The following is a 27,022-nucleotide window of genomic DNA, read 5'->3' as shown; positions in this document are numbered from 1 at the left end:
GACACTTGTCTCCTAAGGGAAAGAGCCGAAGGGTTGGACTACTGCGTGTGCACATATATATAGGTTTAGGGAATGTCCCAAGGGAAATCATTGTAGAGGGGCTGCTCCTCTAGCTAACATCACATCACCACCTATCTCACCCCATCTCCTATCTGGCTTTCATGTGCTAGGGCTTCCAATATGATTTGAACTCTCCCTCCCCTTCTACTGTTTAGAATTCAGCTTTGGGGCTTTCTGGCATGCTTAGAATGCAGCCTGGCCACAAGCCCCACTAAGCTTAATGGAATTTACTTCAGAGTAAATATGCACTGGATTGTGATGTAATGTGGATAGGGGAGGGGAGGGAAGAAATGAAGACAACAGAAATGGTGCTTTGAAGCCAAGGCAGGGAGGAGAGAATCCCTCAAATGGCTGCTTATTGGGAGGAAACCTAAGATTAATTTGTCGATAGGGGGATCAGTATATACCTTAAATAACTTAACAAGTTGGCTGTTCAGTGGAGGTATTTGTCTTGCTCTTAAAACATTTTTAGGAGCCGCATGGTCACGTGCACAGGCATGACTTGTAAAATTTTAACAACAGGCTTTTAAACTTATTTTACTTTAATAATAACTAAAGTGAAAGCTAGTCCTCATGGAGAACAGCCTCTTTAACTTTCCTCCAGATGTTCATTTCCAGATGTTAATTTCCATTCTTTGCCCTAGCTGTGCAAGGAAGGCAAGTCGGGGGGGGAGGGGGGAAGGTCCCTGTCTCCAGACAGACTTAGCAGTGGTGTCATCTTCAGTGACATGTCTAGTAGCAGCTGAGCATGAAGAGTAGTTCAACTTTTCAGTCACTGTTCGCTAGCATCTCAGGCTTGAAGGACAAACAAATAAACCACACTTAAACTGTAATTTTAAAAACTTTCCAGGTTCAAACATAATGCTAAATCATAGTTAAGGTCAGTAAGCTATGGCTTATTTTCACTAACAAATCAGTAAGATTTGTTATGCACATAATGCGAAACCATGGTTTATCAATTTAAGGTTTATTTAAACCATAGTTTTGTGTTATGTACAAACCAGACCAATATGAAGAACCAATGAGTTGACAGAAATATAGGGCTCCTAAGCAACAATCACTTGTTTGAAATGCCCCACCCTCCTAGTTCCCATGTAGCTTTCCAGATACACCATTCCAAGACAGATGACCTTCAGACTATTAATTAGATAAATATATCAGTGTTAAGATAATTTTCACTGTTCTGTCTTTCCTACATTTTTATTTTAGGTTATGTTGAACAGCCTTGTATGGTACCTTGTCCATTTGATTGCAAATTAAGTGACTGGTCTAGTTGGGCCCCTTGCAGTTCATCTTGCGGAACAGGAGTGAAAATCCGGTCCAAGTGGCTTAAGGAGAAGCCTTACAATGGAGGACGTCCATGTCCAAAACTGGATCCTAAGAATCAGGTGAGGTATATCAAGAAACCAGTAGGACACTTTTACAGTGTATCAGATACATTTAGGGCATTCTCTAGATGATATAAACAAGACAGCTTCCCTTTAGTAAATATACTCCCTCACCTGGTCATACTTTTTCCCAGGAATACATATTGATACAGCCTTTCATGTTTATAAGTTCCTTCCTTATTCTCAAAAATACTCCAGTCTCTTTGGCATTGTGAGTAAATATTTATATCATGTTTCCGCTGTATCTCACAAATCACTAATAACAGAGTGCAATCAGCGAGACTCACTTAAAATAGTCTGTGAAGATTGATTCTTTGAACCTATTCTTAATTATTTCCCTCCCCCCAACAAATTCAATTCCACTCTGTTCTAATAAGTTTCTATCTGACAATTACAAGGTAATTTTCTAGTGTATACTCTTATTAGGAGAAGACATAGATATAAATGAGAATATTCAGATGGAAAATTAGGAGTAAAATATTTTTCAATTAATGTTGCAATTTAATGTAATAAAGGAACTTGGCAGTTAATGCAGACAGGAGAATGTATGGGCTCATACAATTAAAAATGTGTAATGCTTTTAAAGTCTATTGAAAGAAACTCAGTATCCTACTCTTTGTGCTGGTTATTTCTAAAGAAGATGTGTTAGCATTTTCTTCATTTCATCTTTTCTGTTTCTAACACAAGCATACTCAGGAAAGTCACTTGCAGAACTTTGACTGTAGCGTGCAGATTATCTTAACATTAAGAAAGCAAAGAAAGTAAGAAAAGTGATCTAATATCACAGTCCTACAGACGCTGGAAATAAGCAACATGGAACACAATGTGACTTACTACTGCACTGTGTTCATTCTGCCTCTGGTCATGCTTTGGTAATGCTTTGCACAAAATAAGAGCTGCTTGCATGGGATACACTTTTGCACAACCTATTTAAAAGCAAGGTGCAATTCAAATAGCCTTTATTTCTTAGGCTTGTTCATGCTGCACCCCGGCAGGTAGTTATGATGAAGAATCTTACTTATTGGAATTCAAGCTGAATACCCTGGATTAGGGGCTTTAACTCCAATATTTTCCCCACAGTTGTTTGTATACACAACAGGGTGCTGGAGTGAACCTGAAGCTTGTGACACCCCCCCCCATGCAGAGAACTGTTGGTGTGAATTATACACGTACGCTCTGGTCACACAATTTGTCCATTGTGGAAGAGGCGCAGGCAGATCACAAAAGCAAGGCCGTGTTCTTTATGCACAAACATACTTTGAACCCTGGTTCATCACAGAAATTTGGAGGGAGGTATGTCAATTTCGAGGCTCGGTTTGCATTCAGGGTTATATCCAATGCTACTCCTACTCAGAGCAGACCCATTGAAGTTAATGGTCCTAATCAATTCAGGTTCGTTAGTTTCAACATATCTTCTTCTTCTTTGGTGATCGCTCATAGCCAAGTAAGATTGTCTTCCATGAACACAGTCTTAACAGTGTCCTTGGGGGCCTCGGAGACCAATTCTGGACCCACATGTCCAGGGCCGTCTTAAGCCTATCTGGCGCTGTGGTGCAAGGATCCCTCGGGCGCACCCCCAACCCCACCCTTCCCTCCCTTCTGCCGCCTCGATGGAGCGCAACAGGAGGTCCCCAGCCTGGGAATCCGGCCCCCGTCTCTTCCCTCCGGCCCCAAAGATGGGCTTGTGCAACCGCTTTGGGGAGTCCCTGTTTGCTCCTTGGAGAGGTTACCTGGCCCAGAGCGCCAATGGGGCCAACACGCCGCTTCTCCTTCTGTGGCTTCTCCGCCCCCGGGCAGACGAGGCATCTCCGTTTTACAAAGATCGCTGAGCCGGAGGTGGCAACGGCGGTGGCAGTGGCACAAAGGCAGGGAGGGAGGGAGCCCTGGCTGCCGCACCAAAGGGAGACTTGCAGCCGGCTTCCCCGCAACAGCGCCCACAGCCCGAGAAGAGGCGGGTGAGGGTGGCGCTGCCAACAGGGCTTGAGGGCGTCTCCTCCCACAGGGAGGAGGCTCTGGGCACGGCACGGCATGGTGGAGGCACCCTCCAAAGCGCCCTCCAGAACTTGGCCAGTAGCCTCTATGGCTAAGACGCCCCTGCACATGTCCTTCCACAGTGGGGACATAAGTTTCCAGGGCAGGAGTTGATCATGGTTTGCCAAATGTGCCTTCCTCTTAGCACATATCTCCCTTTCATCCTGTTCTCCAGTTGGAGTGCTCTCAGGCCAATGTTTCCCAATTGTTGGTGTTTATACTACACCTTGAGATTTGCCTTCAAAGAGTCTTTAAACCTCTTTTGTTGATCACCAGCATTATGCTTTCCATTTGTAAGTTCGGAATAGAGTAGTTGCCCTGGAAGATGATAATCAGGCATCTGAACAACATGACCAGTCCAACAAAGATGTTGAAGAATCATTGCTTTGACACTGGTGATCTTTGCTTCTTCTAGTACACTGGCATTAGTTCGCTTGTCTTCCCAAGAGATATGTAATTTTTTTCGGAGACACCATTGATGGAATCTTTTGAGGAGATGGAGATGGTGTTTAAACGTGGGCCATGTTTCACAAGCATATAATAAGGTTGGTAGTACAATACCAACCCTCAGCAAAGCACAATTTAGGCAACTCTAGCAGTCTAAATGCTGAGCTAAATGATCAGCCAAGCTAGAAAACTAGCTTGCTGTCTCAGTGGCAAGCGAATAGGACAGGAACACGACTCTCTGCCACCTAAAGTGAGGGGAGAGACATTGTCACACCTCCACCTTTTCTTTCTCCCTTCCCTTTGACACCGTCTGGTCTCCGTCTTCTTCCCCTCCCAGCTGCTGCTTCTGTCACTGCTGCACCTCAACCCTCATCCTGGCCCACTTATATTTGTTTGGTTTTGCCTCTGCAGTGGCCACAATGCCAGTGGGCTTTCCTCCTCTATTCTGTCTTGGTTTACTTTGAGAAAGGACTAAGGGAGAAGGCCATTCCTAACAGCAGAAATTCCTGGCAAGGTGGCTAGGTGACCTCTTCTTGGGCACAGCACCTAGAAGCTTTGTTTAAGTTAGATAAAATTGTAAAGTTACTTGAAAGTAACTTTAATGTTTTGCCTAACCTACTGCTCACGTGCTTTCTCAGAGCATGACAGGATGGGGAGGGGGGAATGGTGGTAGTCCTGCAGACACCTCTCATCCATGCAAAGATTCTGTAGGTCCACCTGGACTGGCAGCAAGACAAGAGAGCAGCGTCCCAGAGGATACCAATTCATCCAACACACATCTGCTTGCTGCCTGAAACAATGGCGTGAAATTGCTTTGTGATTGGGCCACCCCTGCAAGTGAATATAATGTGAGTTATGGTCACCACATTTTATTCAAACCCTGCTTTGAAAAGCTGGATTCAAATTAGCCTTAATGTTATTTGCAATCTTTCAATTTTCTACAGCTAGGTTTAGACAAAGTTTTGAAGTTTCTTATTGCTTTCTTACATATTAACATAAATAAGCAATAGTGTAATAGAAACAGAGCCCAAGGAAATATGATGATGCTCAATAAGATAAATAATGCCCATATCTCAGTACTTTCCCTCATGAATCTGGGAGATCACCAAACAGGTAAAATGAAATTCCACTGTAAATAATGCACAGATGATAAGTTTGAGGAAGATATAGTAAGGCAAATCATCCACAAACATGGCATCATATTTATGTCAAAATTCAAGCACATTGTGTGTGTTTTTTGTCAGCTTTCTAATCAAAATTGTTTTAGCACCTCTTTGAATGGAATTCTTAAATTTAATGGTAGATAAACTTCATGGGAAACTATGAGACAGACACAATAGTGTTCTGTATGTCTTCATCAAGACCAATGAGACACATGAAGATTCATTTCTGTTTTGGAATTGTGCCTGTGGATAGCAAATTCTGATACTTTCCAGATTGCCATTAGATTCTATTGCTACCCGAAGAGTAGAAAACACAATACCATAATGAATACCATTTCTTATTTTCTGTCGGGATGCACATATTGGCTTTGAAGTGCAACAGAGGAATAATGTTGACAACTGGATTTTATAAATTGAGTTGATAGTTATATTGTGCACTCCTTTAGAAAGCTGAGAGCAGCTTATATGAAGATGCTAGTGATCTTCATCCAGACACTGATCAACTCCACACTTCCTTAGCTTCACCTTTGCTTCAGAGATAGGTACTTTTAGACCAGGGTAGCTAAAGCCAGGTTGTGCAGGTGTTGTTGGACTCCAGCTCCCATCAGTCTTGGCCACTGGCTGGGGAGTTGGAATCCTTTTGGAGGGCAGCACGTTGGCTACCGCATCCTAATCCATTCACATTCATCAAGAATGTATACATAGATAGTGTTCTACTATACTTTAAGTCTATTAACTCTAGTACTATCCTCAAAAGAGAGAGCATGTTTGTAAAGTGAAATATGCTTCCTTTTTTGGGATACTTGGCATTCACTCATTAAAACATGTGCCCCTATGAAGAGTTTGTGCAGTAGTGTGGCAAATTCCTATATTGGCATGGAGGCTATCGCCACATGATTCAGAAGAAAAACTTACAATGCAGCCTGCCCTTAAGCTTATTTTCTGAAGGCTTACTGTAGATTGACTGTAGGTGCAGGTGTCACAAGACTACTGCCACCCTCGACTGCTAGGGCTGGCTTGCCTGATGGTGAGCGGCTCAGCAGGTGCAAAGCTAGCAGGAGGGAGAAGGAAGCTGTAGGCAGTGAGGGGATTGAAGTCTCTCCTCTTACCTTCTCTCTCTCTTGTTCACCTCCTTGCCACAAACAGCAGTCTCTTGGGTGCTAGTTGTGGTTCTGCAACTATATTCAATTATCCCCATGTCTGCTGCTTGCTTGCTTCTCCCCCTCTGCGCTGCAGCACTAAAAAAAAAAAAAAAAAGCAGTTCCATAATGGCTGAAATTTTCTTCCAGTTTTAATAAATTTCTACAAAATTAGAAAGGCAACTAGAGAAGGTCAAACTGCCCGAAAGGGGGAAAAATTATCATTTCACCTTAGTCACTGAAGTTCAATTAGTTCGGAGCAGTATTTTTAAGAAACAAATTTGGTTCCTGCCAAATCTCTAGTGGACAGTATGGCATGTTGCTAGACCTGCATAGCTTGGGTGTCATAAATCAGCATGACAACAGCTAACACCGAGGTTGAACTTATTCTAAAGTCTTTGTCTAGGGAACAAAGGAGCACAGTAGGATTGATGCCTTTGTTGCCCTTTGGCAGCAGGTTTAGACCCTTCTCTCTCCCCCTCCCCCCCAATCTTAACTTTTCCAAACTATACTAAGAAACTTCTTAAATTATCTACATGTCCATTGTAAATATGACATTGCTGTACTTGCTAGCTTCCCCGGGTGTTACATTGTCACTTGTGATGCAGGGCCAGCATGCTCCCCCCCCCCCCCCCCCGTGAGAAAGAAGAACCATCGGGGAAGTTTTAATATGTGGTCTTTATTCACATAAATGAATGTATCTCTCTGGAGGAGACTTGAGGGGACTTGCTGTCCACATCTGCAGCCCAGTGTCTAATAAACAGATCACCAGTGTAGTGACTTCCAGATGTTGTCGGGCTACAACTCTTATTGAAACAAAATAATTTTTCCCCTTCCAGTAGCACCTTAGAGACCAACTAAGTTTGATATTGGTATGAGCTTAGTTGGTTTCTAAGGTGATACTAGAAGGAAATGTTTTTTATTTTGTTTCGACTACGGCAGACTAACACGGCTACCTACCTGTAACTCTTATTGATCATGCTGTCCAGTACTGACAGGAGTTGTCTAATAACATACGGAAGCCATATTAGCTACTCCAGTCCTATAATTTCATTGAGTTAATCAGAGTTCTCTGTTATGCAGGCACCTTTGTCCCCATGATGGAACAGGGGAGGTGAGATGTACAAACTGAGCTGGATCAGGTTGCCCAAGTTCCATGCCCTCTTTTCTGCTCTATAAATATCCATGGAGCAGGTTTAGGGCACTTTCAGATGACTTGCTTATTGAGCATTAATACTGATTTTTTTTTTAGCAAAGAGATTAGACAGCATTGGCCATTTAATGGAGGCTGGATGATGTTGCATCAAAGCAATAGTTATCCCACACTTTCCCAATCCTTTTTCTCATGGCAAAAACTTCAATTTTTTTTGTGCAAGACGCTTACTCAGCTATAATTATGCAGCCTGAATTTGCTGGCGTGCGATTGAATCCCACCTGAAACTAGCAACATTCAGGAAGTGAAACTATCTTCATTCAGGTTTGTCCAAGCCAAGTGCCATCCTTCAGGCCATTGCAGTGCCATCAGGCCATTCCAGTACCATGGTATATGTAGGCTGAAGGGGAGAGTGAGAAGTCCGTTTGCTACCATAAAACATTTACCACATGGCCATTCACTGTCTTCCTGCTCTTTTCCACTTGCGAGGCCAGAGGCAGCAAGCCATGGAACATCTCCTCCATGAGCTCATCCAGATTTGTCCCACCGCTTTCCCCCAGGAAAACCCAATCTTTACTGCTGAATTAAGAGCAAATGTCAACCAGGTTTTTCTCATATTGATGTTAGCTCCGATTCAACACTAAAGAGTGGTTTTCCAGGGAAAAGTGATGGGGCAAACAGAAAACCACTGAGGCTCATGCCTAGAAAATATGGGACAAGCAGAAAACTGCTCATACTCAAGCTTTTTAGGCACAGGACAAGGGGAAATGTAGACAATCCCAGAGTTAGAACTAGAGTAGGGTTGACAGTAAGTAAAATACCTGTATAGCTTGATTAAGAGATGGATCTTCATGCTATTAGAAGAAGCTATGAAGAAGCTTGGTCAATGCTTATAGTGACTAACTATCTTATATATAAGGAAGTCCCACTGTGCTCAGCAGACCTCATTCCCGTATAGAGTGTGCACAGGACTGTGCATTTCAGCTCATTATATGATGTCTCAAAATAGTCACTGGCAGCCTTGCTTTGAGCCTTGTGTCTTGCTGCTGAAGTCATGTGTGATGTATTGATATTCTGTACAGACAGAACTTCACGTAATTTGCTTTTACTGGGAGGGAGGGAGCAGAGAAGGAGAGAAACTCTGAAACTATTACGTGGCAGATAATAGTGACACACATGGCTGTGCTGCTGAAGATTCTGCCATCCTATCTATAATAATAATTTCCAGCTTTGGATTCTGCTGCCATATGATTTTACAGTGAGCTTCTTTTCTTTGAGCGTATGGCAACATTAGTGGGGAATCCATAACTATACTCTGGTGTCCCATCATCTTTGTGAAAACTGCATTGCAATGTTTTCTCTCCATAAATAAAGCATGCTGAAGTAGGCTATCCCTGGCATAAAGGGGGTGGGAGAGGACATAACAATGTAATGATGGAGACATCAACAAGAAAGCTTTGGGTTGCATTCAGTGCAGCACTAAGGCTTTGGTTCCATAAGCACAAGGATTTCTCCTGCATGATGGAACATTCTCCTCCTCTCCTCCCTCCTGCACTGCTAAATCTGTTCTGTGAATCCAGTTGGTGCCCTTATAGAAAGCATCCAGCAATGGAAGGGGAGCCAATGCATATTTTGCAGATTCACCCTCCTGTTGTAGCCTCTGTTACCCCCTGGAAATCAGTTCCAGGGAATTTGGTGTCCTTCCAGGATAGAGTAGAAAGTGAGAAGGCTGCAAGGGGGGATTTGGCAAGAATGCCCTTCCCTTTTCCTGCATTAGTGGATGCCTCTGCTGAGCTAAAAGCCCTTTGGTGAGTGCATCTGAACCCCACCCAATAGCAATCATGTATAGGTGGAGCATCATGCATGCCAATCTGTTCGATACATTGCGCTTAATCCACTTTGGTGATGGTCTAATAAAAGTCAGAGTTTAAGTGGTCTTTATGCCTTGTCTTGAGATCTCACACTGTGATGAGTGAGAACTAATAGGCATGGTTCCTCAAGCAGCCGAGTATATGAATGTGACATATTTCTAAGTTGTCAGCATTAGACAGAGGATCTCATTAAAAGTTTAGAGCCCAATCCCAATTATAGCTCAGAGTAGTTGTCAAATGTCATAGCCATGTCTGAGGGGTCCAGGAAATAATTTCTCTATAAGAGAAGAGGCAATTTGGTGTCATAATGGCCAGGAATTCATTGCACGCAATAATATTGAGAACTTTCACTGCCTTTTCTTGTTCTGCATACCTGGGCTTATGGAATCTCACTAAAGGTTTTCAGTGCACTGAACTTTCTCTCTAGTTAAAATCATTTGTGGGTGTGGCAAGGTGAGAGAAGAACCGTCATTTATTTCTCCATCATTCTTCTGACTACAATTAAGGACAGGTGATGACATGCATAAGACATCTATCTTGTCTTGAAAATGAAGGGCCTTTGTATTTTCTCATACAGGAGGGGGGAAAGCCTGCATGTGCTGCAGTGTGCCTTGAGCATTTTACTGCACAGAAGGGACAAAGAAGCACTCCTGGATTGGGGCCCACACATCCTATTTCTAAGTGTAAGGGAACTGTTCAGGGTTTGCTTACCCTGGTGTGACACTGTGATACTACAGGGATGGCTGTCAGTAACTGAGAGGGGGTGGGGGACCTTAACCCTTTTCTTGCCAGAATCTAGACTATAATAGGTTTTTATAAAAAATCACCTGATTGACAATTTGTTTATTAACTGCTTTCCTTACTAAAGTGGCCCACAGTGACTTACAAAAATAGTATAAACACTAAAACTAAACATCACATATTTTTCATAAAATCGAAGGTTAGAAATTGGGCAGCCGATCAGAGTTGTGTCCCTGTTTATGTCATAGCTCCCCAGAACATATTCATTCTTATCAAGGTTGCCCACACAGTGCAAATAGCTGTGAAACATATCTCATCCCTATCCATAACACCATAATATACTTACGGTGCATTCCTATGCATGCCGATTCCAAAGTTCAATGAGTCCCAGGAAAGTGTCATTGGGATTCCAGCCTTAATGTATTTCAAACATTGTATTTCAAACACACATAAAGGCATAAAATTATGGTATAATTTGATCTCATAAATCCTCTCCAAAGGATACGTTGCTTGCTGTTGTTTCTAGGCCTAGATTGTGGTAAATACAGGACCTGACAAATGCCTCCTCAGTCATATATTACTTTGGGATGCTATTCACAGGCAGATTAGTTTTTTGTTTGTTTTATTTGATGTTTTCCCATCAGCTAATAACAGTTACTAAATCTGGACAGCAAACAGGATTTATATAATTTGGAACGCGTACCTAAAGGAAGTAAACATCAAATAATGGTTACTTCAACAGCAGGAAGACCAATAGGCATTCATTAGAAAAATCTAATGGAAGAATTAGCTATAATTCAGAGCATCTCGGTGGGAAAGTCTGAAAACTGTGTATACAAAAACAGATATTAAGACAACCAGTCTGCAAGTAAGCCAAAGAAAATTGGCTTCATAAGACTGTATTGTGCAATTTTGAATAAAATGAATTTACTAACAAATATGCCATTTCAAAAGAGTAATCACAACAGTGAATGATTGGTGTGTGAGTGTATGTGCATCTCTGTTTCATTGTGTATATATAGGTACAGAAGGAGATGTGATAGACAATCAGCAGTGCAACATAGCATAGGTTTGCCTAGAATCCTGAGATTCTTGGCTTCATTTTAATAACAAAGCAAGGTTGGAAGATCTGGAAAAAACATTGCCAGTCCTGAGTAAAATCTTACTAACCAGTGTGACTTCTTACCAGGCCAGAGCAAATTGTGACATCAAGCCAAATGCAGCCCACCAACCATTTATTTTTGTGGTCCGCCAGGACTTGCACACTGTTCAGTTTGCAGTCCCAGAGAGATGGCAAAAACAGAAGGTCCCTGATAAGGTGGACCACAGGCATACTAGTCCCGTCCCCCCCTCAGATAAATGATTTTATGACTTTTAGGCTTTGAGTGGTTTTCAACTAAGTTTTAGTCAGAGTAGATCCATTGAAATCTGAGCACATGACTAGCTTAGATCAACTAACATCAGTCTCTGATGTGCCAGAGGTAAGTTTTTATTACCTGTGATCTAACACATCAGTACTGTATTGTAGTTTGTGTAAGGCTTTTCTCAAAGCAGCAGGATTACGTAGCTTACTTGGCTTAACTGAAAAGCTTAGTCATGATGCTTGTGTGAAGTGTAATATTTTGTCTTGCCAAATATTAGATCACACGGTTAGGCAGGCAATTGCAAGTCTTTTTTGTGTGTTTACGTATGTATTACATAGTGTGTGTGTGTGTGTGTGTGTGTGTGTGTGTGTGTTATATTTTCATGCAGAATGTTGAAGATTGTTAGTTGCCTTGAGTATCTTAGTAGTTATTGCCAATTTGTGACTATGCATATGTTAGCATATTCAAGTTTGATTTTATCTTTTTCTCTTTTTCCTCTCTATATTTTAAATGTTAACATCTTATTTTTGGGTGATGCGTAACTGACCACCCTGCTTCACAATTTCAAAAGAAATAGGCTGCTGTTTGCAGATATCTCAAGGACAATTCATTGTGGAACGTGTTCCACTGCAGGGTTTCTGGGACTCCATTCAACCATGAATACTTTGGAAGCATCTCTACCATCAAAAGAGAGCTAAGCCCCACTGCACACACTCAGTCTTTTGCAGTCTCTTGCCTTTGGAACATGGCCTAGATCTCTCAAATGTATTGTAGGATAATGTGCACACAGTGGGCTGTAGATGCTTACCTCCTTGAGATTCTGCCAAGCTGCCTGTCTGTGCAGATACATACATTCATAGTCCAATAAATAACAATATAACACTGTAATTCTTGAGGCTGGCGTAACGCTTAACTATTTTGATCAGACTTTGCACAGCTTGTGACCATGTAGCTCAATCAGTCATGCAGCCTTTCAGGTTCTCAGAAAGCCTCACAGTCTCTGGAGTAATACTAGGGTGTGCAGCAAAATCAAGAGCCTTAATGAGGTGCCAGGTAAGCCACCATATGCTGTCAATGGGCTGCATTCAACTTAATGGGTCTCTTAGCCACGCAGACCTGATATAGCTATATATGTACATGGGAAGCTGCCTTATAATGAATCAAATGGTTGGTTCACTAGTGCAGCTCTCCAGTCTCTCTGGCTAAGACCTTTCACAAGTTGCAGTCATTGAAGTGGAGATGGCCGGGTCTGAAGCTAGGGCCACCTGCAGGCACTCTGCCACTGACCTAGATTAGCACCTATTAATTCACATTGTGCTAGTTATCTAATTTAATGTCATATTGGACTCAAGTGTAAATCATTGTAGCAGAGTATCTTAAACTGTTTTCCCTTAGTGTGCTTATTTTAATGAGAAAACACGAGCCTTAAACCATTTCATAATTAAGCAAATCCCAAATCTTCTGAAATCTCTTCTGTTCTGTCCCAGATAGCTATACTGATGGAGGACCAAGGAGGCCACTGTTATGGCCTCCTAAAACATAATTGTATTCACTCAGCAGGTGCTGCATTAGCTTGAAATACCTTGGCCGTAATGCTATAATCAATAACCTATGTGGATTTTGTAATAAACTGTTAAATGAGCTTGAGTGGATAACAAAATAGAGATTTGGGCAGGTGGTATTAATGGGGATAACAAGTAAAAGTTCTTTTGCAATTACATGGTCTAAAGTCGACGAAAACTGTTTCTTCAATTAACACTTCCAATCAACCTCATATTAAATTCAGTTAATTAAAACTTTTAGTAATCCTCAAACAAAAGAGGTTAGCACCATAGCTCGAAGACACAAAACTGGATGTTCCATGAGGTGTAAGAAATGATATTATTATGGAGGAGCACAGGACCCTTACACAGTTAAACAGTACTTTGTTATTTTTTTGTATGTCACTTTAACAAAAGTGTATGGACTTGTTCTTTCAATGTTTGAATTGTCATTTATTGGTATCTACAATGTCCCTGAGGAAGACAAACCTTTGAGATGTCTCTATTGATGCACATAATTTTTTTCAGGCATGTTCATTCCTATACAGTTTCCAATACAGTGCAATGTGTGATGGAGGCAGGAGATTCTCCTTTCCCTTTTAAAGGAATTGCTATACCTTTTTTTCTCAGTGTACACTATTTCCATTTCATTATCTAATTTATTGGCTTTTTCAGATTGTTTTAAAACTCCTTGCAGTGCTTTGCCTAAATCACAACAGTTTTGGTTACATTTGCTGAAGGCAAAAGCTAGAAATAAATGGTATCCTCCATATCAAAAAGAGCATCTTTCATTTGCAAGATTTACCCCCCACCCCCAAAAAAATTCATCTATGCACCTACCTCTTTAATTGTGATTGAGTGAGAGAACAGGTAGAACAAGTGAAGGATATAGCACAGGCATCCCCAAACTTCAGCCCTCCAGATGTTTTGGACTACAATTCCCATCATCCCCGACCACTGGTCCTGTTAGCTAGGGATCATGGGAGTTCTAGGCCAAAACATCTGGAGGGCCGCAGTTTGGGGATGCCTGATATAGCACAACCCATTGATGTATTTGGTATATAGACTATAGAGAATGATTGAAAGGATTTGAGGGCTGATTCCTCCTCCTCCTGGGGCTGCCCTATAACCAGGATGGGGAACCAATGTAGGACTCATTTGCCATCAGCCCCAGCCAACATGGTTGATGGGAGCTGTAGTCCAAAAATATCTGGAGGGCTGCATTTTATAATGCAAAATTTGGACATTATTATTCGGAAAATGCCATAGCTGCATGAAACCATCAGCACCCTGATCCAGCAAGGGAGATTGCCACATAAAAATTGGACTTTGCCCAGATAGCCAATGGGCATGTGGATCTGAACATCTTTGTTCAGGCCTATTGAACTCTTTGGGTGCTATTGCTGAAGTACATTCCTATCAAGAGCCATAAATTGACCACAGCACCTGTGTGCCTGCTCTGTCTGCTGTCCAAGTACTAATAGTTGATGGACAACTTCAAAGCCCCTGCTCTACCTTTCTCATGCTTCTTTGCCTTTAATCTGGACTTAGCCTGGATTCCTTCTGGCAGCTATTCAAATCAAGGGTTGTCCTCTGTAAAGTTGTACATATGGGCATCCTAGTTCCCTGCTTGCCTAATCCCAATGCCAAAGTTTCCCAGTGGCTGAGTTCCCATACCAGTTTCCCAGTGGCTGAGGCAACGCTGGCATGGAAGGGGGTCGTTTTGGTAGCTCCTCTTACTTGACTTTATATTACTGTATAACCTGTACCTAGACTGTCACACTTTAGTCTAAAATTCTCTCCAGAAATCTTTATTTGTAGGGAGAAGCATTCAACCATGTGAGTCATCCACCTATAGCCTGAAGTTGTGCAGTCAAGATTCCTGTTTACCACTTCATCTCCCACATGTGAGAAATAGATTGGTTGTCTTGTTAACTCATACCGGCACCTTCTGAGCCTTTGTCTGCTTACTCAGAAGTAAGTGCCATGAAGATCAGTAGAATTTCCTCCTTCATTAGTAGGTTTAGTACTGCTGTGCTAATATAAGAATGCAACTCATGCTGGTTGCCAGCCAAAGAAAAGAAAAGAAAAAAGCACCAAAAAGCGCAACAAATTATCAGAGTAGCATGCCACTTAAGTGACTATTTCCATATAAAATAATTTATTGCACAGATTGGAAAGCATCAAATGCTTCCCTAGCATTCCAGTGACTGGCATGCATCTTTGTTCCTACTAGTACCCAGGGAATTCTTTTCCCTTTTCAGTGAAAGGTTTTAGGGGAAACACACACACACACACACACACACACACACACACACACCAAAACCACCACCTTTTGACACTTTGACAGCTCTCTGCAAGATGCTACTTAATGTGTTTTATAGAATGCACTGATGATATATATGCCAGTAATTTCCAATGAACCTAAATTGGTCAACATGAGTAATTGCCTTTGCACCAACACCAAAAAAAACCACCAAAAAAACACCACATTATTTCTGTTTTCATTGCAGACAGTAAAGAGGGCAATTAACTCTATATTTTTAGAATCAGGAATCTAATATTTTATATATTTTATATATGCAGTAGTTGTTCTCAAACTGTGAATTGCTTCAATTAATTTGCTATATAATAATTTGTATTTCTGACATTGGTACAGTTTGACATTAAATACACTTTGCTGGTTTCATAGCTTTTAATCTACATCCCTTTCCTGTTTATATTATTGCTGTTGGATTTGACTTCTAAAACCTAAACATTTGTAAATTGGGAGCCAATCTAAAATTGCTGCAAGGCACATAGCATGCCCTCCGCTACCTATACCACTCATCATAGAATTGTAGTGTTGGAAGGGACCACATCTAGTCCAGGCACCCCCAAACTTCGGCCCTCCAGATGTTTCGGACTACAGTTCCCATCATTCCTGACCACTGGTCCTGTTAGCTAGGGATCATGGGAGCTGTAGGCCAAAACAACTGGAGGGCGGCAGTTTGGGGATACCTGATCTAGTCTAATCCCCTGCAATACAGGTATCTTTTGCCCAATGTGGGGCATGAACCCACAACCCTGAGAATAAAAGTCTCAGGCTCTACCATCTAAGCTATTATGTAGGTGTGGAATCATGTCCCTGAATACCGCCCCACTTCAAAGTCTCCTTGTGTGAGCTATGCAAGCACATTAGGGAGAAGAATCCTCAATCCTGCTGAATATTTGCATTCCAAATAATTCGAGTATGTTCCCCTGAGATCAGCTGGACTTCCCTCACTGTGTTAAGGACTGCAGCAAGAAGCTGCCATCCTGCAGCTGCTTGCGGCCACAAATGTCCTAGTGATTACAATGGGAACTAGGGACACATAACTGAACATGACTGAAACCCTAAGAGTACAATCTAGCATATTTAAGGTTCCATTGATGAGATTTAAACGGATCTAATTGTGCACTAGATAGCACCCTCTGGGCAGCATCAATCACATAGCTTGCTCTGTCACCACCATTCATTTCATAACTCCCCAGTGCTTTGTGGATTATTCCTTGAACGTTTTAAAGAGCCAATTTCTGGCAAAACACGAAGATGAGGGAGCAGCCTTTACCGTTTTGACAATATCAAGGAACTTAGTTTCTTATTTTCAAACCAGGATGTGTAATTAATTCCGCATAATGGTACTTATTATAAATTTAATGGAAGCTATTTTTTATGGGACAGTTTAATATGCTTGTGTGTTAAATATACACAGGTGCTCGAAATGTATTTCATTTGACCCATTAAACTATCAAAGGTAGTTGTGCTTGAGTTCCATCATGAATTTGTGAGCTATAATGTTTCACTGATAGCCCCCTAGATTCCATGTTGTTGTTTAGTCGTTTAGTCGTGTCCGACTCTTCGTGACCCCATGGACCATAGCACGCCAGGCACTCCTGTCTTGCACTGCCTCCCGCAGTTTGGTCAAACTCATGTTCGTAGCTTCGAGAACACTGTCCAACCATCTTGTCCTCTGTCGTCCCCTTCTCCTAGTGCCCTCAATCTTTCCCAACATCAGGGTCTTTTCCAAGGATTCTTCTCTTCTCATGAGGTGGCCAAAGTATTGGAGCCTCAGCTTCACGATCTGTCCTTCCAGGGAGCACTCAGGGCTGATTTCCTTCAGAATGGATAGGTTTGATCTTCTTGCAGTCCATGGGACTCTCAAGAGTCTCCTCCAGCACCATAATTCAAAAGCATCAATTCTTCGGCGATCAGCCTTCTTTATGGTCCAGCTCTCACTTCCATACATCACTACTGGGAAAACCATAGCTTTAACTATACGGACCTTTGTCGGCAAGGTGATGTCTCTGCTAGATTCCATACCCTGCTGTAATAGCCTGTAACTATCTACCCAGGCAAAAAGTGAATAGCGCACACTATTTGTGGTGCTCTTGCAGGGCATTTGCTTGGTTTCCAGGAAGAGCCAGCAAGACTGACTGCTAATAGCAGACACTGTGTCTGACTACCATCAACCCCACAGGAGCTTAAAAGGAATGCTGCCTACGGTGGCAGGCTTGCTACTGCCAGGGTCACCACCAGTAGGTTGACACCAAAGGAATTTGTCCTTTAGAAGTCTCTTTGGGAGACACTAGGGCGAGGACAGCACTCCAAAGTAATTTTGAAGCCTTGATTGGGCTGAATCCTCAGTGAGAGGCAGGAGCAACCGGAAGTGTGTGTCTAACCTAGTCTTTTGCTGGGGAATTGGGACATAGTACATACCCTCCAACACATCAAAGCAAAAACCGGGATGCCATTTTCCCATTTTTTCTTACAAGAGGATGGCGGCAATTTTGGGCATTGTGATCTCACACAATTTCACACCCTAATTCCCCCCAAAAGTGATTTATTTGGGCACAGTATCCAAAAATATGTGTTTGGGGGCACTGCCTAAGTTCGCAGCCCTGAAAAAAGTAGTTTGTTTTTTTTGGGGGGGGGGATTGTGGTGCGAAATTGTATGAGACCATGGTGCCCAAAATGGCTGCCATCCTCTCATGAGAAAAAACAGGATGTCCCGTTTTTTCTGGGATACTTGCAGGGTATGGTAATGAGGGCATGAAAGCCATTCAAGGGTACATATGCAGGGTGCATGGTTTGTGGTATTGTAATATATGTTGTGTCAGGAACATTTTATTCAGGATTTTGAGATTTTGGTGTCCATGTGAATGAGTCAGGATGTGCCTGAGAGGGGAGACGGCTGATTATGCCCCTGTAGAAGTGATCACAGGTAGACTTTCTAGAGGGAGGGTGAGAGGCACAAAAGATGTCAACTGTCTCCTACCTAGTTTGTGGGGGCCCTGACTTGGCACTGTTCTTTTACGTAAATGCCGGGTCAGTCCATAATAATGCCTCACTCAACTTTGACTTGATTGCTCAATGTGATTATAAAATTGCATGTTGCACCAATGGCATATTATTGTCACCTTTTTAATGACTGATATAAAAAGAGGCACATATTTCACTCAAGTAAGTTTCTTCATTGTGGATTTTTTTCCGCCGGGAACTGTTTTCTGAAAATCTGGAGACCCTACTGTAGATAAATATTAGCTCAGATTTAAAGAAACAAAACTTGAGATCCCTTCTACAAATCAGCCGTAAAGTGTAGTGCAGTGCATGTCACTTGTATAGCATACTAATTTTTGCCATCCAAATGTAAATGAAGACCTTAAAACTGCTCCTGTCACTTAGTTTGAGGGTTTCACTCTAATCACTTCTTGCAGGGGTAGCCACTTGTAAGTTTTTTCTGTCTTAGGCTATTTCACCTTAGGCTCTTCACCACTGGTTAATGATCCAGGCCAATGTGGGTAGGTGATAATTATGGATTATGCAGAAGATTGCAGAATTCCTGCTTCAGCTCTGACACAGAGTCACTGTCTTGTCTGCTGCAGTTCCTTAATCACTGTGGGTGGACTAGTATTTAAACAGCAGATGAAGGTGTAAATCTTGGATGGATTATGCTGAGTTTTTATATTTTATATATAAAACTAGATGTCAAGGAAAGGTGTGCTGGCTTATCCTTCTCCCTGACATTTATGTAGAGACAAACATTCAATCATCTGAGCTTCTAACTACACTCTGAGTAAAGTTCAAGCACAAGCTTCTCATCTATGGGCTGTTAGAACTAGGTGAATCACGGAGGAGTGACTGGAACAGGTGGAGGGACCAGTTTGTATGGTGCCAGGGAGAGACTAATGAAAGTATTGCTATCTTAGCACTGAGCAGATCGAGAGCAGCTTAACATTGACAATGGGATGCAATGCTTCCGTCCTCATCCCACTTTCTGGGCCTCATCACAAGTCCTTTGCCTTTAGATATCAGTCAATTGCTACTTGAGCAAGTAGGAAAGTTCCTCATCAGGCATTATTATTATTATTATTATTATTATTATTATTATTATTATTATTATTATTTACTTATTAAATTTGTATACCACCCTTCACCTCAAGATCACATGGAGGTTACCAACAATCTAAGCCCTACTAATGTGTTTCTGAAGTAGAATTCCAATTGTATCAGAGGAGCCACCACGAATAGATCTGGCTCCCAACATTGCATTGTTAACCTATCTAATATTGCTGTCCCCACAGCCCTATTCAGGTTTGATCCCAAATCTTGGAGGCAATTACTAAGCGGTCTTATCCCAAGTCAGACCATTGTTTGTCCAACCAAGTATTGCTTTCTTTGACTATCAGCTGCACTTCGAGAGTCTTGTGCAAAGGTCTTTCCCATCACTTTCTACATACTTTACCACTGATTTGAGAGCAGAAAGATTAGGTAGTTGAAATAACCCTTGACATTATGCTGACCGTTGGAAGAGCTCTGTACATTACACAGGCCTGTGCTTGAGCAGATGAAGGAGGAACTCATGCAGCAGTTGAAGGACCTTGCTTGGTCTCTGAGCATTCAGGGGGGAAGCCTGTGCTAAGTCTGTTTTAATGTATTAGGGACTCCTTTACACATGCCGTTGCCCCTCTGCAAGTACGCAGAGGTATCAGGGGTGAGGTATATCACCCATGTACACATGTGAAAATCATGGAATTTTACCACTGATGGTTGTATTAGGAAGTTGGTGCAGGCTGTGGCTTCCAAATCAGTGCTACCAACCTGTGTACATAAAATGGAACTACTTCAAACTTCATTCTACCAAACTTTTGATTTTATTTTTTAAGCTGCCTATCATGACAGTCGGGCTGTCTGGCACATGAAAGTTGCTGATACGTTTAAAGTCATTTGGAAGTAATGTATTGTCTGTGGCGTTAGCTCATGAAAATGCATGATTAAATTACTCTGGCATAGTTCTTATTATGATAAATTGTCACACATCCCTGCTTGTTTTAATTTAGCCAGGATATTCTTTGGGGGAACAGATTGTGTGCTTGTGCATGATGAACCAACGCAGGAAGGTCCTTTGGGCACTACTATAATACAAATCACAAAATAAGGGCTTCTTCACAGTTATTAAGTGTATTCACCCTAGAGTCTTTCTGGGCTAAAAATGAAGCTCAGAACTCACACTACCTGCTGAAGACTCACCTATTGTTTTGCAGTTAAATAGTTGTAGATAATGCATAAATGCTTTAAAAGATTTTGATTGCAGTTATAAGTATGACTGCCTATAATCCTGCCTATATATGTATAGACATAATGTAGACAAAAAACTTGTATTTGTGACCTTGTCCATGCTTACTTAGAGCTGCATCCCAACTCATTAAATGGAGTTTATTTCTACCGTAAGTAAATAATGATAATTAACGTTTGTCTGACATTTTAAATTAGGAGGAGGTCCAGGTTCCAAATGTAGCCCTTCAGGACTAGCTTGCTTGCTCTCAAAAGTCTCCCTAGGTCACCCACCCTCCCCTCTGGCTCCACCCACCACTGAAATACAGCACCCAGAAAATTCCCCATGAGATAGGTGTTCAAAGTGTGCAATCCTAACAAAAAACCAAGTTAGTATTACTGCCTACCTTGTTAAAGGTTGGAGATTGGGGAGAGACCAGGGGGGGGGGGAGAGAGAGAGAAAGAAAGAAAGAAAGAAAGAGAGAGAGAGAGAGAGAGAGCATGGCTTGCTTAGGTCTGCCTAGTTGTTTCATGGCACAAGTGAAGTTCGAGCGCAGAGAATTTCTGATTCGTAGCTCAGTCTCTTAACCACTACTCTGCAACAGCTCTCTTTGGGTTGCATCAGACCAAGTCACACTCAGAGGGAAAATCCCATTGAAATCAATGGACCTAATTTAGGCATGGTTGACTTAAGCCTGTTGATGTCAGTGGTTTTCTGTTTGTTTTATTTTTAAAAGGATGATTCTCTCTGTTAATACACAGGGTTGCAGCTCAATGTATTCTGCTCTTATTCAGTAGTAAGCATGCAAACAGTGCATTTTGAGACCTTCATGGAAATATTTCAGAGGATAATGCATTTGGGATAAGAGCATGTATTATGTACCAAAATAGTTGTCAACAAAACAATGGGAAAGCGGCAAACAAGGAGATAAAGCAAGTATAATGCAAGGCATGAAAATACAAAGGCATGGCACTTGCAAGCTGATATTAAATGCTGGGTGGTTAAATGAGGAGGTGCAGTTTTTCTGTTGCTGGTAAACCAGAGGAACAGCCAGGACATTACAGGTGTAAACACCATGCCTGCATCGTGGGTGAGGTGCTGTTTAGTAACAGGGAAATGGCTTTTGTGTGGTTGTGCTCTCTCTCTCCCCTCTTCATGTGTTTACCTAAGCCATTTGCGGAAAGACCGAATAGGACTTAAGATAAGGTTACCAGATTTTTTTTCAATGAATCTGGGGACACTTTTTTTTTTTTGAAGCTGAGTAGCAACAGGGAGTCGGTAGTGGGGATAGTGAGGCAAAAGACCCTGGGCCCAAGCACACATGCATATTGTATAAAGGTGCAAAGCCCATCTTTCGCACCCTGTGAAACATGAAAGTGTAGTTTTTTTAAAAAAAACTGGGCAATGGCGCGCCACATGCCTATGACTCCCAAGCCTTCCCTGATCTCCTTCCCCCTTCCCCCTTTGTTTTGACAGATCAGGGGAGGCTTGGGAGTCATGGGCGGGTGGCCGTTGCCCAGGAGGGGCCAGCCTGGTAGTGCAGTTGGCTCTGGCTGGCTTCAGGAGCTGCTCGCTGCTGTGGCACAGGAAAAATGTTGGGCGCCACAGCAGCGAGCAGCTCCTGAAGCCAGCCAGAGCCAACTGCGCTAACAGACTGGCTCCAAGCTGTTGAAGCTGCCGCTGCCATGTTTCCTGGGGACAGATTTGCAATTCTGGGGACATTCCGGGGACGGAATTTGTCCAGGGACAGATTTGCAAATCCAGGGACTGTCCCTGGGAACCGTGGACGTCTGGTAACTCTAACTTGGGACATCTGCTTTTCATGCTTCATTTGCCACATCTGAACAAGGAAGTCATCTTCCAGAGAGTAAAAGGCATGACCTGTTGCCATTACATGGGTGCTCTTGGTGACATGTATGTCTTTTTTTCTTTGCTTTTCTGTAACATCTGAGACAGATCTTACCTGAGACTATCTTTATAGTTTCTTAAGAGGTCTCCAGTAACTTCTCCGAGTGCAGAAAAGCTTTGCTGGCTATCATAAAACTCAAGGTGGATTCTCTGAGTGGCTGCAGTCCATATTGCATCAAGTGTAGAAAGCAGCAAGTGCAGAAGCTGGTCAGTCCTGCATCTTCAAGCACTAGTCTCACCTGGGGGTGATGATATAATATGAGGGAAACTACCTGCAAACTACCTGCAACCTGTGAGTAGGATTCTCTCTTGAATCTAACACACTAAGTACAACCATTGCTCCTGGAGAACTCCTAATAACCAGGGGCTATTCAAATGTTATCCTTGCCAGATGGGAGCATTTAAAAGAAACTGGTAAAAAGAGGCAGGCAAAAGTAGTACAGAAATAGTCTATTTTATTTACAAAAGCGCTGCAACTTTCTGTTATTATGCTGGATGTGTTTCAAGTGCAACTCTTCATCAAGGACAGTAGTTATTTATTGTTGCCTGTGAAGGAGTTTATTTGCCCTTTGGGAGAACAATCTATGAGTAAGCTACACAATTTTTTGGGCACTTGTGAGGTTCACTTCCTTGAGAGTTTTCATTTGTTTTGAGGTGGCGCTGCCTATTTGCCCTGACATTTTTTTAAATGACTCAGCCATGTACTGTAGTCAGGAGCCAATCTTTGTAGGTTCTGGCTACGATATCCATGCCGTTAACCCCCAGGCAATATAGGTCACTTGTATGTCGAGACTGCCATTGTTAGCCATTTGTGGTGTGGATCAGTTCTTGTTCATCACTGCTAACTGGACAAATGGCATTTTAAAAGCCAGGTCTAGCACACAGCAAACTCGCATGGCAAAGAACCGCGTCTTGAGTCATCTTTTTGTTGAGATAACCTGTGCCTGACCTCGCACACAAAGACACTTTAAACATACCGGTAAATACATTTTAACTTGTTTTTTTTTATTAAAATGTGTGCTAGTAAAGTATTTCCTTATTCCTTGGCGATATGGTAGTATCCAAAAATATGTGCTATCTAAGTTGGGCTGCATAATCCACCCATCTAAACACTCTCAATATTTTGTGAACAACTCCTCAAACTGTTTTACTTTGATTTTGCCATTATTCTGTCTGTTCTACACTGTACAGTGGTACCTCGGGTTACAAACGCTTCATATTACAAATGCTTCAGGTTACAGACTCTGCTAACCCAGGAATAGTACCTTGGGTTAAGAACTTTGCTTCAGGATGAGAACAAAAACCGCGCTCCTGCGGTGCAGCGGCAGCAGGAGGCCCCATTAGCTAAATTGGTGCCTCAGGTGAAGAACAGTTTCAGGTTAAGAACGGACCTCCGGAATGAATTAAGTTCTTAACCAGAGGTACCACTGTATACTAAGGACTATTATAAGTTGATTTTATTTCCCCTTTATTCAGTGATGGGGAAACTGGACTTCCAAATGTTCAATCAGCCCCAACCAGCACAGATAATGGTCAACGATGATGGAAGTTGGTAGCCCAGCAAGATCTGGTTCTCTATCCTTTTCTTAATAAGTATTCTTCTTGTCTTGTTATGTGTGTTCTTGCCTGTTTAGATAGATAGATAGATAGATAGATAGATAGATAGATAGATAGATAGATAGATAGATATCCATTTCTTGTTAAAAAAAGAATATGTTTTTTCCATGCAGGATAGTACTATATAGTATCAGACATGATTACAAACACAGCAGTTGCTCCTAGCAATTGTAAAGGAATGCCTTGCAGTTTCATAGTTTCTTCTGGAAGGGAGGAGGAGGTCTTTCTCAGGCTCACAATAAGCAGCAAATTGGCTTGGTGCCTTGTTTTTCTCAGCCTGATGATATTTATGCTCACAGGCACAAAAAACAAAAAAACAAAAACAAAAAAGCCTGGCTTCTAAAAATTGGTTTTGACTGACTCAACACCCATGCATGTTTTCTTTCCAATCAAGATATTTGATGAATAAGAAGTTTCTATAGCAACAGGTTAAAAAAAGAGAAAAGGATCTGCTTCTAGGATATTATCTGGCATATGATGAAAATGCAAAAAAAAAAAAAAGTAGCTCTGTTACTCTGATTTAGTTGGTATGGCCTTCTGTGTTGCTCATCAGTTCTGATTGCTTGGAGATGACAAAAATTAAGTCAGAGAAGAAAGTGAGTTCTTAGGGTTGAGACCACCAGTTCTCATCAAATCACGGACAAACATTTCAGAAGAATAGACTGATGTGACCACAGACACAAAGAAGTGGTGAGAACAGTTTTTAATGGTACAGAATTAAGGATTGGGGACAGCTACAGCAAACCCTTTCTTTTTTTTCTTTTTTAAAGCATCTGTCTCTTGAAAATTATGTTTTTATTAGAAGTCTGCAAAATTCTTAAAATAAGAGTTTTTAAAAATCTATTTAAAAGAGGGAACTACAATGGAAGAGCAAAGTTACAGATTAAACAAAATAGACATATAGATGAAAAATGTTAAGTGCAGGCAGTTATGCAACAGGCAGGTCCATCCAAAGAAGGGTTGACTTCTACAAAGGACCAGTGCTGCCTTGCTTCAAGGAAAAAGTGATGTACTTCAGAAGGGGGTGCAGCTATGGGATATAGTTAATGGTAGGATTTGGTTCCTGAGTGATGCCACAAGACTTTTAAAAGTGTTGCCCTTGCTGGAAGGCAACATTAGGGTTCTGCTTCAGATGGCAAAATATCTTGAGCTAGCATTATCATAAGCCATCAATGGATAGCATTTTGCTTGAAAGGGATTCGGTTTTTTGCCATTCTTGGAAACAATTCTCCAGGCAATATACATTGCATGGAAGAAGAGGGAAGGCTGAGACCACTGGCCCTGAATCTGCAGTTATGTCCCCCTTCCAGCCCTACTACACACACACACACACACACACACACACACACACACACACACACACCATCACCATCCACACGTTGTTATGATGGTGTTTCCTCCTAATTATATTTTCATTCAAGACGGCAAGGTCTCAAATAGCAGTCAGTAAAATCTAGCACAAAGTTTCAAGCAGCTTGCGCTTAAGTGGTGCAGTATTGAACTTTTAATCCATTTTGAGCCATCATAGCTGCTCTACTGTGTACTTGACAGTTGCTGTGATCAGTGGTTCTGCAGGGTCCAGATTAGCAAATAATACTAGGACCTTTGGATTTAGGAAACTGTGGATTTTTAACATTTCCAAATTTTGTTAGGAACAGAATGCCTGCTGCATAATCTTGTGATTTGTGAAGAAATATTGACTCTGATAAATCTGAAACCAATTGATTTTTGTTTTTGTTTTTGTACCATGAAAATTGGATAAGATTTGCTCTCCTGGTAATGATTGATCTCTCCTAGCATCTGTTTCTTCAGAACACAGTGTAGCAATTTATTTAATTTTTTTATTACTAATCTTTAATCTATTGCTGTGTTTGTTAAATGCAGCAGATAGCATGTCCAAACAGGCTGTGTTCAACTGGACAATAATTGGAATAATTTTTTAAGACACAATTTTATTTATTTCTTTCTTTGAGCCCATTATATTGCTGAGTTATTGGATGGCATGGTGATTTGATTGCAAATAGCTAAATGACCTTCTGTCAGTCCAGTCTGACTTGGAAAACACTGTTGTCATAAAATCAAGGACTGATGTCTCTTTTTCATTTGTTGCAGTTGCTTAGATCATTTGCCATGGTAACCTGAAGATGGTGATAAGTTATCAGAACATCATTTCTGAATGGCCCTAGAAATGCTCCCTGCCACCTTAGACAAGGACTTGCAGAGGAGAAAGAAGTTGTAGGGTTAATATGGTGAGATCTGTCCATTTCCTCAGATTTCTAAGGCCCATGAACTTCCATAACTGAGCATCCTTAATCCAAGGCCTCATATACTCAGATGTGTAACAGCATTGTTTTAACAAATTTTTGTAAAATAAATATATAATGCAAACCAACTGACCCTAGAGTAGTTCATAGTTCTCAACAGCCCTATGTAGGCTCCTTCAGATTATAACTTGGGCAATCTGGAGAAATGCCCTGTTTCCAAGGTATGTTCTTCCATCTCCATGTCACTTTCTAGAGTCTCAGAGGGTTCAGTTATGACAACCCCCTCTTAAACTGGGGGAAGTTGTTTACAGTGCTCTGAGGTAATATCCCCACTTATAGCATAAGGCCACTCAAATGCAACCTTGGCATTAATTTTTAAAAATGTGTGTGCGTACACACACTCATGCCCCTGTCTGCAGTTCAGATGTACCACAAAGATTATTGACATGGCTACTAAAGAGGCATAAGAAGAGGATATGTCTAAAATGTGATATTCTAAGGGATGCCAGAAGAGCTCAGATTTACCTCTGTCTTTACAAATTTCAGTGGCAAGTATGGCTTTGTGATACTTACTCTGCATCAGATTCTGAATCATCAAGGCTGCTCCAAGACATTTTGCTGCCTTAGGCAAAGGACAAGATGGCACCTCCTGTCATTCCATGTACAGAAGGTGGTCAGACTGCCAGTTGAGTCTTACTTCAATATGGGCTGCATCCACTGCACCTGATGGCCTCAGGCTGGCTTATGGAGCCCAGGTTCTG

General features: G+C 41.7%; 1 protein-coding gene across 1 annotated transcript in view; it reads left to right on the top strand.

Moving 5' to 3' along the window:
- The window catches only part of THSD7B (thrombospondin type 1 domain containing 7B), a 224,226-nt gene that overhangs the window by 135,535 nt on the left and 61,669 nt on the right, over positions 1-27,022 (top strand). The window contains exon 13 of the mRNA XM_035130631.3: positions 1,270-1,448. Coding sequence (XP_034986522.3) covers positions 1,270-1,448 — 179 coding nt within the window. The remainder of the gene's footprint in view (positions 1-1,269; positions 1,449-27,022) is intronic.

This window comes from Zootoca vivipara, chromosome 1, assembly GCF_965207765.1.
Source record: "Zootoca vivipara chromosome 1, rZooViv2.hap1.1, whole genome shotgun sequence".
NCBI classification, from domain to species: Eukaryota; Metazoa; Chordata; class Lepidosauria; order Squamata; family Lacertidae; genus Zootoca; species Zootoca vivipara.
The sequence above is the reverse complement of the archived record's forward strand: the minus strand, read 5'-3'. Positions and strand labels throughout refer to the sequence as shown.